Source organism: Manacus vitellinus, unplaced genomic scaffold (genome assembly GCF_001715985.3).
Source record: "Manacus vitellinus isolate BGI_N305 unplaced genomic scaffold, ASM171598v3 scaffold_30_pilon, whole genome shotgun sequence".
Taxonomy (NCBI): Eukaryota; Metazoa; Chordata; class Aves; order Passeriformes; family Pipridae; genus Manacus; species Manacus vitellinus.
The window spans coordinates 6,839,881-6,858,032 of NW_021940291.1; the positions used below are offsets into that span (position 1 = coordinate 6,839,881).

An 18,152-nucleotide genomic window follows, 5' to 3' on the forward strand; every position below is an offset into this window, starting at 1 on the left:
CTGCGCTGTTCGTTGCCGAGCTGCAGCCCCTCACACAGCCCCAGCGTTCGGGGCCTGCGGTGCGAGGTGCACCCTCTTCTGTCACGTCCACACAACGGTAGTTTTACTGTTTATGTAGCCTCGTAACGTTTTGGTTTGTTTGGGGTTTAGTTTTTTACTTAATAAATTGATTTTCCCCAGTTTCCCCTCAGACAGACCACATTTCAGATTTTGTTGGAGGTAAAAGAAATGAGCTGATAACAGACTGTAGCCTCGAGCTTTTGCAATCAGACCCGGAGAAGGAAGGTTACCATGTGAGCTCCAGGAGCCCGTCTGCACGGATCTAGTTTCAGGTTTGCTTTCTGGGGCTGGAAACTATTTCTCCCTCTGCTTGTGCTTTTCAGCTGGGAACTGGCCTGTCCGCGGCTGCAGGCGGCCCTTGGACAACCAGGGCTCCGGAGAGACATTTTTGTGTGTCTCTCATGCTAAGCACACCGCTGGTGGGATATTCCTGCTCCTCTCAGTCAAACAAAACAAAGATGGCCAGGCTTCCAGCTGTAGGTGGAAGTTTTAAGTCATGGAGACTTCCAGAGAGTCACCCACGAGAGGTTTCATCCTTTAACAGCCAGGTCTCCCTCCCAGGTGGTCACTGAGGTGGCAGCTCCCCCGAGTTGCCAAAGGATCAAACTTAGTTGCCCTGGGAAGGGCCATACAGAAAAAACAAGGGATAAGTAAAGGTGAGGAGAAACCCCATAAACAGCTACATCTGCTTTGTTCACACACTCGCCTTCCGCTTTCGGTTTGTATGACTCACAGTTCAGATGCCTGGGAGAAAGTGATACATGTAGTAACTCCTGAGCCACACACATGGCAAGTCCAGACAGATGATATTGCAGAACTTCCAGCTTCCCAAAAACATCCTCATTCCTAATGCTTTCGACACAGTGTGTCACAATGTCACAAGGGTTATGTAAGGCCTAAGGGGGGCTGTCACACAGGAGTTCTTATGTTGCATCTTATCTGGGATGAAGTTTGTTCAAGGTAGGTTTCCCCATCTCAGACCCGTAAGCATTAAGGACAGTTTACTTAGCGGATTGTGTTACGGAAAGTCTTGAATAAACCACCTGAAAGTAAGTTCTGAGCTCATACATGTTGAATAAAGGTGAACGTAACTGTGACAGGTATTTTATATACACAGAATTTTTATATAATGGCACTTTCCCGCATGTAACAATAATCATATTGCTGCAAGAGCTTGGACCTCACGTGTAAATCTGCAAGAACAGAACTGTGCAGAACTCCATTGAAATTCGTGGAATCCAGTTTGAAAGAAGGGGAACAGAGGAAACAACAAAGTCAATGAGATTTAAAGCAATTAATGTCACTGAAATGAACATTTTTGGAGTAAAAAGTAATAAAAATACTTGCAGATCTTAAAAATGGAAGGGAAAGCAAGGATTTTGTTTTGCATAGAATGGGAGAATATTTTTGTGCAGTGTTTCCAGCATAAGCATTCCAACACCATTACCCTGTTAAGCAAAAACTAAGGAGAATTTGTGTATATATATATATATATATACACACACAGACACACACACACTCATGTAATTTTTTTTTTTTTCTGGAGGCAGGGGGAAGAGGACAGAATGGAAAAGCTGAAAAACATGGTAGGTACATAAAAGTATCACCTTTTTTGGTTTATTTTAAAGCATACTATAAAATACTTATTCCCATAACAACAGAAAATCTCCCAGCATTTGGTCAATAAGGGAGTAACAGCGAATGATCACTGTTTTCTTAAAAATGTGATTGGCTTTTTATGACTGAAACCTGCATTTTTTTAACACCTATGCTACCATAAGTCACATTGACTTTGGCAGGTGGGAGCCGAAGAAGTTTCTGTGCTTGGCTGCTCGTAGCTTCCCTTCATGTGTGCCACACTTTGTCAGCCTCAGGGACCTGCTGCATGAATACAAGTGATGAAGGCAGTGAACTGTAGTGCAGAGGACAAAAAAGATTGTGAAATGCCTTCTAGTTTATACATCTCACCTTCTTCTTAAATTCCTTTACTTGCTGGCGTGGAAGACACCATTATTCATGTCTGCAAATGTAGTAGCCCAATTGTTTATATGATTATTCAGTAACAAATATACATAAATTTTTTTTTTAATCTGTCCCCTTGACTTCACAAAAAAAAAAAAAAAAAGCAAACCAGAAAATCAGCAAATGGAATTTAATAGCTATCACTTTTAGTATCACCTTGCATCCATCGGTCACCTGAGGGACTTGTACAAATTCCACCTTCCCTTTGTATTTTCCCCCATGCTCTCTTCCACTTGCCCTGAACACCAGTGATGCTTTAATTCAAATAAGGTGGTTTGCAATTGGCATAGTGGTAGTTCTGGATTCGTTTCTGCAAGTCTTAACTTGCAGAATCTCTGTGTAGTTCCAACTTGAGTGCACTGCCACTGGTTATTTGGAGAAGGGATGTCTGTAAAGTGTCATGAGGAACCCTCTGCGTTGCCGACTGTGTGGCACAGGAGCAGGAATTGCTTCCACAGATGCAGCATCTGGCTGAGAGGAAGAGGGATACCTCTGGCTGCACATATGGCATAGCTCAGAACCTGGACAGGCTGCATTGTCTACTGAAACAACCCACAAAATGTGGGACAGAAGTTTTTCCTTACTATTGCCAAGCTGGAATCACTGCAACTTATCCATGGAGTAGGTTACATTGCAGTGATCACAAAGCTGAGCCCTGCTGGGTGGAGATTCCAGACAGTGCTGATGACAGGGTAGCTGTGGCAGTGTGGCACTGTACCATCCTCAGTTCATCCTGCATCTCATCCTCATGCTGGTTGTGGATCTGGCTAGGCTGGGTTTTATGCAGAGTGCCCTATTAATGCAGTGTACACATGCATATAATGTGATCCAAAGCATCCATGTAGAGGATAAGTACTGCAGAGTAATTCACTGAAAATTCACACCCTGGTTTGCTCCACGTTAATTTCTCCAACATAATCACCTCCTGCACCTTCTTACTTTCCAAACAGTTTTTCTGCCTGCCTTTTCAACCGAGCCTAATTTCTCTCCAAAGCTATCCCGACCCACCCCATGAATGAAGCAGCTGGCACACACATTTAACCAAATGTACTCCTGGTTTTTCCTGTGATAGAAGCCCGCTTCAAGGAGAGCTGTACTGTAGAAAAAAAGGCATGGGGGAAAAAACAAGCAAACAACAAAACCCAAACTAAAAAATACACCTATATTTTTCATTTAAACTTTTTTTTGGCACTTGTACTGAAGCGGAATATTCTTGATGGCAAACCTGTTCATACTCAACTCAAGTTGTTCTGAATTTCAAGAAAGGCAAGAAGCAGGACCACAGGCCTGTCAGTCTCACTTCAGTGCCTGGTAAAATAATGGAAAAGATTTTTCTGGGAGGTATTGAAAAACACCTGGAGGACAATGCAGTCATGGGTCACAGCCTGCACAGCTTCATGAGGGGGAAGTCCTGCTTGTTGTGCCTGGTTTCCTTTTATGATAAGGTAATCCACCTAAGTGATCTAGGAAACCCAGTTGATGTAATCTTTTTGGACTTCAGCAAAGCTTTCAATACTGTCTCAGAGGATCTTTCTGGCCAAAATGTCCAGCCCACAGCTGGATAAACACATCATGTGATGGGTGAGCAACTGGCTCATGGGTCGGGCACAGAGGGTGAGAGTGAATGGGGTGACATCAGACTGGTGACCTGTCACTAGTGGGGTTCCTCAGGGCTCCATCTTGGACCCTGTGCTCTTCAACATCTTCATAAAGGACTTGGGCACAGGACTGGAAGGGATACTGAGCAAGTTTGCAGATGACACTAAACTGGGAGGAGCTGTTGACTCTCACGAAGGCAGGGAGGTCCTGCAGAGAGACCTTGACAAATTAGAGGAGTGGACAATCACCAACCATAGGAAGTTCAAGAATGGAAAGTGCTGGATTCTGCACCTGGGATGGGGCAACCCTGGATGTACAGCCAGAGTGGGGAATGAGATGGAAAGCAGTGCCACGAAAAGGGAGCTGGGGGTCGTGGTCGGTGGCAAGTTGAATGTGAGTCAGCAGTGCCCTGGCAGCCAGGAGGGCCAACCCTGTCCTGGGAGGCGTCAGGCAAAGCATCGTCAGCTGGTCGAGGGAGGGGATTGTCCTGCTCTGCTCTGTGCTGGGGAGGCCTCACTTCGAGTCCTGTGTGCAGTTTTGGGCATCACAACATAAAAAAGATATTAAGCTGTTAGAGAGTATCCAAAGGAGGGCAACGAGGATGGTGAGGGGTCTGGAGGGGAAGCCTCATGATGAGCAGCTGAGGGCACTTGGTCTGTTCAGCCGGAGGAGACTGAGGGGAGACCTCACTGCAGTTACAACGTCCTCACGAGGAGAAGCGGACGGGCAGGTGCCGATCTCTTCACACTCATGACCAGTGACAGGACTTGAGGAAACAGCATGAAGCTGAGTTATGGGAGATTTAGGTTGGATATAATTCACCCAGAGGGTGGTTGGGCACTGGAACAGGCTCCCCATAGAAGTGGTCACAGCACCCAGCCTGTCTGAGTTCAAGGAGCATTTGGACAACACTCTCAGGCACATGGTGTAACTCTTGGGGTGTCCTGTGCAGGGTCCCTTCAGACTCAGCACATTCTGTGATTCTATGGTTCTACTGTGCAGTTCACTATTATAAGAATTGTTTGCACTGTCACTTGGAGAAATGCACTGATATATGGGGTATGTGCCTAATTTGTAAACTGTAGCATGGAGAGTATCAAAGCATTGCAGAAGGCTTTGTGGTTGTTCTCTACAGGATTTTAATTTGCAGAATACATATTGGTATTCAACTTCTGAATATATGTAGAGATGACTTTTAGTGAGGCTGATTTAACAATGCTCACTGACACAAGAGCATTCCAACCCTTCTAGACAGTGGTGGACTTTTAACCACCTGGGAAGTCTCTTCTCTCTTCCCTTTCTTTGGAAAATCCTTTGCAGTAGTCTTGCACTGAGTCTTCTATCTAATAAAACAAATTATTTTGCTTTCATGCAGTTGTCTTCTGACATGCTGCACCCTATACCTTAACTCACCGGCTGGATCTTGTGATGTTCAAAACCAGAGATACTGAAAAAAAAACAATTCACCTCCTTATTTCCAGTTTAAGGCCCAGAAGACTTGCTAGATTTCTCAAATGTAACAATTTGTCTGGCAGTTACAGTTGCACAGGAATCTTACAGTGGTTCTTTGTCAGATATCTGGACAGATATTTGGGGTGTGACTTGAGAGTCAGCCAGTGAAAACTGTGTAGAATCCTCAAGTGTTAGAGATACTGATATTTCACCAGGGAATGTTTATACAGGCTGCTAAAGAAAGTGAGGCAGTGCCCATAGCAGCACAGCTTGCTTTGCTTTCAGAGTCCTGTTTAGAACAGGGAATATTTTTAGCCAATATAATTGTACTAATGCATAATCATCATAACTTGCAAAGAGGAAGATTGCATATGTATTCCCAGAATGGTTTTGGAAAACAAACCAACCAAAAAATATACCCAACAGTGACTGTCTTCTCAGCAGGTCTAGTTTGATGAAATCTATAAGTTGCAAAATTTTTACATCCTCCAGTCTTCTGAAACAACAGATTTGTTCATATTCTGTAGCTCAGCAGAGTGAGCGTGCTGTTTCTGGCATTGGTTAGCACCAGCTTTACCATAAAGTAAGTAAGCTTTCCAATTTATAATTTTTATTATTTGCCAAGAGAAGAGCTTTTCTTTCTCCTAAACACTGCCAGCTCATGTTTGAGTTACCTGAAAGCATGTCTATGATTTTTAATTTTTATAGATATTAGTATTTTGATCTTCTGTGTAATGTCTCATTTTTATACCTTTTAGGCTTTCCAGTATCATGTCTTAATGAATTCTGTTTAATTGTACCAAGTTTAAGAAGTAATAGTCCTTGTATCAGTTTTAAAAGGTATTGGCTTGATTTCATTGTAATCTGCTTGCTTAAGTGGTTTTGTGTCAGTCATCTTCTATAAGAAACACTTAGGATATTCAGAAACACCTACTGCAGCTGAACACAAAGTACAGTTGGTTGAGTTGGAAGAGCATCAGAATGTCCTGTAGCTCCATTACATTACTCTTATCTTTATAAAATATATTTTGTTGATGAACTCAGAAGCATGGATAGGAAATTACTATTATTAAAATGCTGCACATGGTCTTACCAAACTAATTTTATATTATCTTTTTCATTGCAGCAAATGCTGTGGTTTGTAGGAATACACTACAGAACATTTCTATACATTTATATATGTTTAGCTGCTCATAGGAAAGGGCTTTTGTTGGAAGTAGTGAGCTACTCCTTGCTGTTTGCCTTACTTTTCCATGAGCAGAAACACAGCATGTCTTCTTGCAATTTAAGGTAATATTCACATAGATTAGTTATTAGTGGTTGCTGTTAATATGATTTCTATTAATGAAAAGAGAGAGCATTAATTCTCTTTTAGATTTCTGTAAGGGCCATGTTTTCTGTTATTTAGGTGTCAAAGATCCACTTGAGCTGGAAAAAGGGTGAGGAAAAACTGCTTAGCATTTTCAGTCATCAGAAGGAAACAAAAACAGTTACAAATCCAGGTTACCCTTTTGAAAGGCAGTGAAGTCCTGCTGTTTTCCCTTGTTACTCATTTGAAAAGTTCAAAACCTTTCTTTAATTTAAAAGAAAAGATGATTACTTGTACATATGAGGGTGTTATTACAAACCTGTATTTTTAAATAGGTTCAGCAACGTTAAACCATTAGATTACAAAAAGCAGCATTTCCATTGTTTGACCTATGGTTCCTATTATTAAATCCAGTCTACGTAGAGTGTGTTAAAATTGTTTTGCATTTATGTAGATTATTTTTATATTGTCATTCCTTAGTCCTTAGTCCATTTACAGCAAGTGCAGCTGCTCATTGAAATGATGTTTTTTCCTATTTTGGTGAAATCTGTTTTGTTTTTAAAGAAATTACATAAAGGAGGCTTTTTCCTGTTCTTGTCCAGATTGTTGCTCATACCTACTTTGAGAAGAGAGGCAGGAGAAGAGAACCAAAACCACTACCAGAATGTGACTTAAATCAGGAAAAACATTGGGAGGCTCTAAGATGTTAAAAAAAAAGGCTAGATATGACTCTGAAGTGTAGCTTTTATTAACCCAGTAGTATTTCTGGCTTCATGTGGCATGATTTTATATCACACAGAAGAACTTAAGCTGGTCCTGGGGAAGGCCACAAAAATGATCAGAGGGCTGGAGCACCTCTCCTGTGAGGAAAAGCTGAGAGGGTTGTTCAGCCTGGAGAAGAGAAGGCTTCAGGGAGAGCTTAATGCAGCCTTTCGGTATTTAGGGACTTTTGAGAATGATGGGGCAGCCTTTTTAATAGGGCCTGTAACAACAGGACAAGGAGCAGTGATTTTCAACTAAAAGAGGGTAGAGGCAGACTAGGTATAAGGAAGAATTTCTTTACAATGAAGTTGGTGTAACACTGGCACAGGTTGCCCAGAGAGATGGTGGGTGCCCCATCCCTGGAAACATTCAAAGTCAGATTGGATGAGGCTCTGAGCAACCTGATCTAGTTGAAAGTGTCTCTGCTCACTGCAGAGGGTTTGGACCAAATGAGCTTTAAAGGTCCCTTCAACCCAAAGTATTCTATAATTCTATGAAAATGTTAAATGTGTTCTGTGGACTGAAAATACTTAATTCTCAGAGGCAATACAGGCCACTTCAGCACCACAGAATTATTTCCAGCTAGGCAGCTTCACAAATTTAATGAACATAGGAAATGAGTAGTCATTAACAAAAGGTAAAAAGGACTTCAGAGATGCCTTTGAAAACATGATCCCATTTCTCTGGGTTCTCTCTTGTGTAATTTTGGGTAAAAATGAAAGGTCTGAAAAGAAAAGATCCTGAAAACCTAGTTCTTTTGAAAGTTCTGAGCTAGTATGGCCTCTGCCACCTGGCACAGCCTCATATGGAGCTGTGGGAATTGCTGTGTTATGGCTGGTGAGTGATCTCAGGAAGGGTTGCAAGGTGAATGGGGTCATATGGGAGAGGTAAACTCTATGTCTGCTTATTGTAAAATACCTGTAATCAGGAGAATCTTCAACTGGGGCATGTTTTCCTGGATTTTCTTTGTCTAAAGGAAGTGGGTTTGTTTCTGGTATATGTATTTTTTCCCCTTGTTGTTTGTTTGGGTTTTGGTCGTTTGTTTGCTTTGGTTTTTCATTGGGTTTTCTGTTCCTTTGTTGTTGGTGCTGTTTTTAAAGTGGAAATGACACACATAAGCATAATTTCATACCAGGTAGTTCTTCTGGTTAACATCAATGGTTTACTGAAATGATACTAATTTTGCAAGGCTTCCAGGCTTAGCATTTATGTTCTCTGTGTCTGAAACAGAAGTCCAACACACAGTGAATTCAAGTTAATGCACCTGCCCACAGACATGTTTGTTTCCCATGTGAATAGCTGGACTGACAGGATATTGGGTTGAATTAAAGAAGTTTCTATAGGTTAAGCTCTCAGGTAATTTCTGGATCAAGCACTGTTCAGATACTGTGAGAGCTGAGCCTCCTGGGATAAAAATATTTAAAAGAGTGACATCAAACCCACTCTTGAGCTAATCAAAAGCTTTTATTCCTTCTGCAGACTCTTAGTGTTGTGTTTTTAGCAATGGAACTCTGTTTAGGCCCTAAACAGATTCAAAAGAACATAGCTGTGTAACTAATGACTTAAGGTTAGTTTTCTCAGGGGTGAATTTGACTCAGCATTTTATCTATGTTGTATACTTCATTGACTCATTTATTGAATGCAGCAGCTCTCAGAGAATTAGCTGGGAGCAGAACTGTAGAATGCTTGCTTCAAATACTGATTTCCACCTGGCGTCATTAGTAAATTACAGGTTTGTTTTACTGTTGTTTCCTAAATAACTGTTGGAAAAGCTCAAGAAAAATAGAAGTCAGTAATTTAAATTTAAAGCCCATTTTGATTAAAGGAGAGAGCTTGGCTTGTCCACCTTTGCAAATTAGAAGCTGGAGTGGAAAACCTCAGCAAGAGCTGAGATTCTTACTCCTCTAAGGGGCTGAAGTACCAAGGGAAGCCAAAAGCCAAAACATACATAAACTATGTCAAAGCTATTCCTCCCAGTGGGTATTTCCATCCTCAGTTAGCCTGCTAAAAGCTTTCTTTTTCTTCTACACTTGTCCTTCTCTTCCTTGGCCCTGATTTTCTTAAGTGATAAATACATTCTTAACCAGCTCCCCATTCATTTCTCTCCCAGCAACCACATGGTATATATACTCACATTGTGTCTTTTAGCAAAACAGATATAGAATCACAGATAGCACTGTGACAAATAGAGAAAAGTGCAAGGCTGAGGAACAACACTCTGGAAGATGAGTCCAAATGTATGGAGTTTATGGATTAATAGAAATTAGAACTTGAATACTTTCAGCCAGGAGTCTTAAATTAGATTATTAAAGCACTTTCTTAAGTTATTAAACTACAAAAACAGTTAAACCAAATTAATTTTGAGCAGTAAGAGTGTCTGATTAGAAATATAGCACAGTTTGACTGGTTATTTGAAAAGATAATTAGGATTACTTTTTCCATGTAGGGGGAAATATAACCTACATAGAAACAACGGAGGACTTAAGCAGAGCAGTTCACCTCATATAGGTAAATAAGGACTAAAGCTGTCTGCCTTTAAAGTGGAGTGAAACAATTGTCATATTCTGTGATCTTTATAAAACTGTTATCCTTTTTCAGTACTCTAAGCTGTGTTTCTGTTTCACTTTTCATGGCAATCAGAACCCATAAGGGATTGATTTTCAAGTAGAGTATGTACAGGGAAAAAAAGCTTTTTCTGGTAATGCTGACTTTTGCAGAAAGGAAAACACTGCTTCTGCATAAATGTTAGTGACATAGGCCACAGTGCTTGGGTATATTAACAATTTGAACTTTATTTTCTGTAACTTTTGCCTTTTTGTTCTGTGGTTTTTTTGCATTTTCCTGACTTGCGTTTTCCTCATGAACAAAATACACAGCTTTCTGATTTTCATATTTGTGCCCTTCAGATCAATAGTAAAGACATAATGTGCTTTTGTTTCTTTAACAGCAGATTTGAGTGGTATCCTTTATGTCTCTATTTTCCAAGGAAGGACTATGGATACTATTAATTTCTTCAGTGTAAGCATTGTTTTCCAGGAAGTAGATAATGAAGTTCGGTAGAAACAGGTGTAGTCACATCAGTTGACTAAAAGGAGAAAGAACTCATACAAAGCTAGATCATATTATGGGTAATCTCATCCATCCTCCTACCTGGGGTCGACCAACATTATACTTTTCCTGTTTAACACACAGCTGTATCCACAGATAATGCATTGCCAAGAGGGTCACCAGCTGAAAAGATACTTTCTTTGAGAAGAGTACACTTAAAAGGGACTGACAGTGCTTTGCAGAGTGAATGGTGAGCAGCAGCACAGCATGAACAGGCACAGCAAAGAGAGGTGCCAGGAACAGTTACACTCCAGTTTCATTGACTGGAGGTGAACTCAGGGTGCAGTGCTCCCTTCTAACAGCTTCTTTTTTTTTTTTTTTTTGCTGTATTGTGTTAGCAAAAGTTGCAAAGCAGTAGAAGCCAACTTACAGAAGACAGATTTTATCTGTAACAAGCTTCATCCTGCCCAAACTGTATCATAACTGCTACAGAAACATCAGATAGAATACAGGGAAAAAACCAACCCACCTGGGCAGGTATTTTACTTCCTAGCAGCTATGATTTGGATACTTCTGAGATCCTTTCTCCACTCTTATCAAAGCTGGTAGACACTCTAAACCTTTAAGTAACCTTATCTAGTTCAGTGCCAGTGGAACAGGAAATTTAACTCTATACTTTCTGGAGAAAGTATTTCTCAATTTCTCAATTGAAATAAGAACAAAAAGTCTTTTAAAAGGAATTGTTATCAATGTTCAAGTCCAGTGACTGCCCAGATCTTCAGAAATTCAATGTAAAACATGTCATTTGAAGATCTGATATTTGTGTTGCTGATATATTAAATTCATTAGTGACTTCCTCCACTCTGATAGTGGTCTCTTTCCACAAATCTTTGCAGGAAAGGTGGGTTTCACAAGTTGCAAATCTTTATCGAGACCGAGAACATTTCAACAGAAAACACATCCTAGTTGGTATGGCAAAATTTATCCAGACTGCTATTTCATTAATTTACATGTTTTAGGCAAAAGGAATCTAAAAGAAGTCTTCAGGCTTCTTTGAGAAAATACAGAACATCACCATGTTTACAGATGTGAAAATCTCTGTAAAATATTACTGAGAAACATTCACCGTGTTCTTTGGGGTTTAGCCAACTAGCAACGAAAAAAAGGAAAAAAGGCCCAACAAAACACTCCAGTATTTATACTCTGGGCCAGCAAGGCCTCAGAATCACTGAACCTCAGGGTTCAAAAGAAGCTTTTGCAGCTACAAACTTTACTGGAAAGTAAACAAACAAAACTGATGTCAGAAGTCTCACTCCTCGGTCTTGCTGGAGCTGATCTTAAAAGGGTTGGCACTGGTGTTCCAAACCGTTTGTTCTTTTACAAGATGCAAAGTTGTCACTTCTGTTGTCCCCTCTAAGACTTGCTGCTGCTGAGCTCTTCAAGGGAAATTGCTACTAATGCAAGTGGTGCTGTCTGGAAAAAAAGAACTGAGAACATGTTGGCCTCCTTTTGATGTCAGTCGGTGATCTGGCCTCATAGGATGCCAGCTCCTCTCTATGGTGTTATAACTTATTACAGATAACAACTGGAATTAACTGTAATCTAAAAAATGATGGTCAGACTACTATAATATTGATTCTTGCTTTTATGGTCTGTTTTTTAAGAGGGAGAATTCAAAGGACAACGTTTTGCCTCACAGGGAGAATATGCCTGAGGTGTACCTGGCTAAGAGGACAACAAACATGGAGTGGGATGGATGTTTCCCACTTACAGTGAGGGAGTACAACACATGCTTTATCTCAATTTCAAGTATGTTTACCTAGGGAGTGTAAATCTCCAAATCTATAGACAAAACTATTCAAAATATGCTTGCACCAAAATGTGTTTTTTGTTATTCAGTAGCAGGATTTATGCAGGCCTTAAAATTCCTAATTTTTGAATTTTAGAAGTAGTCAGTGAAAGCAAGATTTGTAGTTTGGGTGGCAAAAAAGGGAGAGGATGAGACTACCCAAAGCAGTGTACACCACACTGACATCTGACTGCAGGAGTGGCACTTCTACTTTGCTTGTGATACTGTGAGAATTTATGATGCATTTAACTTCATAACATTTAAATGTTTTGAGATGCATATATGTGTAATGTGTTTTATTATCAAATTTATTTGCTAAGACAGTTTCTTGGATATTTTCTAGTGTATAATTTAGATAAAAAGATAGAAAGGACTAGTCACACGTCATAGGTAGTATATAAATACTTGCCAGAGCATCTCCTTTTCACATTCTCCACACTGGAGTATCCATAAGTAACCACCATTACTGAATTGTGGTTGGGAACATGAACTATTTTAGTTCATACATTCATAAAGCTGTCTCACAAATTAGATGTGGTCTTTGCTGCATAACTGACAGGAGGTCTTTGAATAGCGTTTCAGACAGTAGTGGCATGGAAATATGAAGTGGGGTAGGTGATGTACAACTTTCACAATGAATTAAGAGTCCAAACTTAATTTGTTACTTCTCTTGTGACTTGTCAAAATCAAAATCAAAAAAATGGAGTGAAGAGCAGAGCTCAAATGACAGGTGGATGTTACTGAAATTAATGGCTCAAGCTATTATTTCTTGTGACATAGGGGAAAAAGTAAAAGTTGGATTCTGTACTTAGCATATCAGAATAGATGCAAAGATGACCACATCACCCCAAATGAGGAAACTAATTACTTCCACCTTGCAGGTTTCTGTCCAATTTGCTCTTTTTCTGAAGCTCTCGGAAGCCACTGTTTATAGCACAGAATGTGTATGAAACTTGTGAGAATCAACAAGAGATCAGAGCCAACTCTGTCTCCCTACTCCCTCTACAGTTTTTCCCAATAAGAGTATGATTTTTTTCTGTTGACCACATGGATTTCCTTAGTGCCAGATTATTCTGGAGATCTGTGAGAGAGATGGGTAAAGAGGGTTGACTATACAGTCTCAAAATTGCAGATGTGTGTGGGAAGGCTCAGCCATGCTTTTCATCCCAGACCATCTATTCTTTACTGACAGATCTCTGTAAACAGCAAGTGCCTTTTAAGGGATGTGTATAAATAAATTCTATTCTCTCTTCGTTTTTAAAACATGTAGGTGGTAGGCACGTAAGTGATTAAATTATTAGTAATCTGTGAATTATTATTATACAGAAAGTACTGTAATGAAACCACCAATTGATTTGCATCTCAGTAAATTAATACTTGTTAAATACCTTACCATGTCGAAATCTTCACTTGTGTGTCTTTAATTTTTATCTGCTTTTGTTTATCTAGATATTTGTGTGGTCTCTATCACTGTAGTGTCTGAACAACATGGAAAAATCAGTAATGTAAATTCCTGTTTTATTAAGACCTTTCATGTAGTAAATATAATCTATGTCCCTTTGGAGGGTGTTTTACACTGCTGTAACAAGGACAAAGGAGCCACAGTACAAGACCAAATTAAGATGTAGTTAATTGGTCTGTGTGACAGTCTTTGCAACTGGGGAAGGAAGATTAAGAAATAAAGGCATTGTCTGCATGAAGAAATTAGTGCTTTTTCAGTACAAAGTTACTGACTGTTCTGTACGAACGTGTGTTACAGACAGTGAAAGGGCATTTTCGTGCCAAAATGCAAAGCTGTGTACAGTATGTAAAAGTACCTCTAAATTGAATTAGGGAGTGTTTGAGAAGCAGGATATGTATGACTAGGCTGCTTCTGATGCTGACACTTTATTTCTGTAAGCACTGCCTCGTAGAATGGTATTACACCTTTGGATTTTACTAGGACTGTCTTTGTTCAAAGTAGTTTAATCCATATTCAGGGTAGGAAAAGCTGCCCTTTTCTGTCTGGTAAGAATGTTTATACCAGGAGTTAGTCCAGGGTTGGTGCTGATTTCCCTTTATGTTTACTTCCTTGTGTAGACAAACCCCGAATAAATGCGTCACACAGGAAGTCTGTGGAGTTACTCTAGGTTTATGCTGATGTAACAGGACACATGAGAGAAATTTTATGACTGTTTCTGTCCCAAACAGATGGAATACTGTTAAGTGACAGCTCCAACAGGAACAGATTTTGGGAGGTGCTGTTTTAAAGGCTAGTTAAAGAGGAATGTTTTAAAGAAAGGTTAGAAATAGCAGAAAGAGGAGTCACATTCTTTTTTCAAGTTTAAATAATGCATGAATAGTGCATTACAAGTCCACACTGCTTATAATGCTGGAATACTATCCAGTGGCCCCTGTTTTCCCAGTTTTAATGTAGACTAATCTATTTAAATTTAGACTATAAGGGGAAAAGGCCAATGTCAGTACTGCTCCAAGAAGTGAGTACTGCTGATGTGTGCTGGACTGGTAGTGTGCTACCTAACCTTGGATTGTGATCTTCCCGTTCTTCCTCTGAAGTACTGAAAGAAAAACATTTGTAATACTGAAAGAACTGAGAGAAGAGACCTTATAAATGTGTTGAAAGGAATCAGTGCAGTTTTAAAGCTCTCTGTAAAAAGTGAAACACAAGTGTGGACTTTTACCTCTCCACCTGTGTAGTAGATGTCATCAAACTTTCCATTAGTACCATGCTGTGTTTTCCAAGAAGAGAAATGCCATCACGTTCATCCAGTTCGATTTTTAAAAATACCTCTCTGTCTCCAGCTTCAGGGGGCTGGACAAAGTTAAACACAGCAATTCAAAAGTCAGATCCATTAGCCAAGATGGAATTAGACTTTCTGCTAAAAGAAGAATGATGAAAATTACCGTCAGAGTGAACAGACTGAGGCTTTCTTTTATTTAGATATTGTAGCTTCTTAGTATCACATATTTCCTGAATAGATTTCACTGGATAGAATTTATTTTTTTCTGGCCTAGCATTTCCCTTTCTTTAATAGCCTTATGTTCCTTTCTGTATGATGCATTAGATACATTAAATAATTCTATTCCATTTTCTAATCAGTATTTGTTAGCTTCCAGGAGTCAGATCTCATTGCTAGGCAACTAAACAAGAAATCTCCATCTTTGTGTGAAGCAGTTTTCTGTATCCATGCCTGACCCTGTGCTTATCTATACATATATCTATAAAATTACATAAGTGCAGCTGTAAATGGTGAGTGCAAACATGCTGCATATATTAGACCTATTGAATTTATCTTGAAACTGAGTTGTCAATAGTCCAAACAGCTTGGAAAAAGGCACATATTTTTACTACTGTGTTTTTAGATCTATTTGCCCCACATGCAACTAACTTAAAGGGCAGCCTTGGTGCTGAAAATTACTTCTGTGTTTTGGGCTACTAAAAAAATACAGATTTATGTATTAATTACTGCAGGCTTTCTACATCAGGATACTTCCCTAATTTTATTAATGCCTCTGTAAGATTTTGATTATTGTGATTCTCTGTTTGCAAGTTTTCCAAAGGAATTATGAGACAGAGGAGTTAGTTTGAAAACCAACAGCAGGGCTTCAGCAGATCATAGTGACAGCAGTCTTTCTGCACTTTTAGCAAAGCTTATAGATTTAATAATTTAGTGAGCTCCTATCTACCATCTTGGTGCTTGATTGCATTTCCACTGCCATCCAGTGTATTTTGTTGATCTAATAATATGTCCTCTGTAACATTGTAGCCTTGTTACTATGATTTTTTTGTTATTTTCTTCAGTGTAATTTTTGTTGCTAGAGTATCACTGTTCTGCCATGGAGGAAAAAGCTTCTGATGTCACACACTGGCATGACCTTTTTTTTTTTTAAATGATTTTACATTGATTTTTAACCAGCTCAGGTTATGCTTTTAATATATCTGTTCCTACGTGTGATGTGTCAGGGTCAGTTTGGGAAGTGGAGAAGTAAGGTCTGAGGGGGTGTTTCCCTGGATCCACACAAACACCTCGAGGAGACCAAGGTGAGGGAGAGGTGATGCTTGCAGGCATTGCTGCTGTCACCACCCTGTAGATGGTGACTTGCCTGGCTGGATTAATTTTCCAAGTAAAAGCTTTGGAGAGAGCAGGCCCCTTCCAGTACGCGTTTCTGTGGTTTTGACTACTCTTTAAACCAGCTGCCGATCCTCTACTGAGGAGCTACAAAAGGAGTTTATGGGTACTCCTTTTGAAATTCTGATTGGCTCCTATAGGTACACCCAAAGGTGGTTAGTATAAATAAAGGAGCTGAACTGATCCATTTTCTGTTCTAATTTTGGTTCAGCTGTGATTAAAGTTGTTCCGCTGTCCTTCCTGTTGAGATCAGAAATAGATTGGTATCTGACTCATGTTAACAAATACAGCATTTAAAAATAGAAATGATCGCATGCCGTGGGTGATCCCATGGAGTGGGGCTTCAGGTGAAGGGAGGCTTTAAACTCTCTTTTCTGCTTTGCTGTCATAGCACTGCTATTATTTATGGCTCCCACACGGCACCACTGCTTTTCTCACCTCTTCAATCTCACTCGCCATATTTAGGGCCTGAGGCAATCTGGCAAGTACAGTTGAGGAGATGGAGAAATGCAGTGGTTGTCTTTCGTACTGGTGGTTCAGTTACAAATTTCAGTTTAAATCCCAAGTCAGTCGTGGAATCATTAAGGTTGGAAAAGACCTCCAAAAGATCACCAAGTCCTAGCACCACCACAGTGTTCACCACTAAATTACTAAACCATGTCTTCAACTGCTACATCTGACCAAGCTAAACCTACTATAAATATTGTTTTTAATATAATGTTATATTATACTTGTACCCTAGCTGTTTTCTTTTACTGATTCTAGCCAGTCTTTTTTTTCTTGTAATAGGAGAATTTTGTTGCAGAGAAGCTAATTCTAAGATGTTACAGATGGAAGCAGGAAAATGGTAAGTTATTAAATAATTACAAATAGTACCTGCAATGTTAATAATACTTTTGTCTTTTATGCCATTAAAAAAATCCTATATTTTTGTGAATTTAGCTTGTTTTCACTAAAAAAAAAATGCTGTAGATTTCGATTTCTTATGGGACAATTTCTTATAGGGCAATTTTCTTACAATACATCACCAAATCTCTTGATTATAAAAACTTGTATCTATGGAGTCAGGCAATTGGACTAGATGATCATTCCAACTTAAGTATTCTATTCTATTCAATACATTTATTTTTCTTTTTCTTTTTTTTCAGAAAAAATGGGGTTATTTTCAAGAAACAGTTGAGTCTTCTAACAGAGCTTGTTCATCCACCCTCCTCAGCCTTTCCCTGATAGTGCTTCAAAAATAGCAAAACCCATCTCAGTCATGAGCTTGTATCTAGACTAAATAAGTGCATTTTATGAATCTATCAGATTCTTAGTTCTCTCTCACTGATTTAGCTCTGATTTCCAAACTTCTGCTTTTTCCAGTGCTTCAATGGAGACTTGAAGTTGTTTGCCACGAAATATTCTGAAATAAATACATAGGTTTTTAAACTTTAGGTAAAATGTGTTGTAGTCACAGGATAAGCATGACAGCATGATAAAAAGAAGTATGTAAGCCACACATTCAGGATATTCATCTTTGTACATGCAGATAACATGCTGTGGTTGCTGGAACTTCGAGTTTCCATCTTGAACTTCCTGACATACGTGAATCTAGCTTGCTCCGTTCCTCCTATGCAAACAAAAAGATCTATTTTTAAAATCATTAAATCAAAGGAAATTTTATTAAGAGGAAAGCTGAGATGGAAAAAGGAAATACATCCTGCCGTGCATAATTTGGCTCCAGCCTACCCACCACCCTGAGCTAATATTGTCGGCGTCTACAGCAGCGAGTGGTGCAGTGCAGTTAGAGCCAGTTTATCTCTGGTGCCAAGAACCTCATGTCCACACTGTATGTGAGTGGGTGGAAAGGAGGGAATGTGCTTTGAACTAGCTCCAGTTTGCTCCCAAGAACTAAAAGTCCAGTAATAGCTGGAGCACG

At 39.5% G+C, this 18,152-nt stretch overlaps 1 protein-coding gene across 1 annotated transcript in view; it reads right to left on the reverse strand.

Moving 5' to 3' along the window:
* Nucleotides 1–16,690, reverse strand: part of EIF4G2 (eukaryotic translation initiation factor 4 gamma 2) — a 28,501-nt gene extending 11,811 nt beyond the window's left edge. Inside the window, exons 1-2 of the mRNA XM_029961035.1 lie at nucleotides 16,670–16,690; nucleotides 14,783–14,913 (exon numbers count right to left, since the gene is read on the reverse strand). Of these exons, the coding sequence (XP_029816895.1) occupies nucleotides 14,783–14,913; nucleotides 16,670–16,690 (152 nt within the window). The remainder of the gene's footprint in view (nucleotides 1–14,782; nucleotides 14,914–16,669) is intronic.
* Between the last annotated feature and the right edge of the window lie 1,462 nt (nucleotides 16,691–18,152).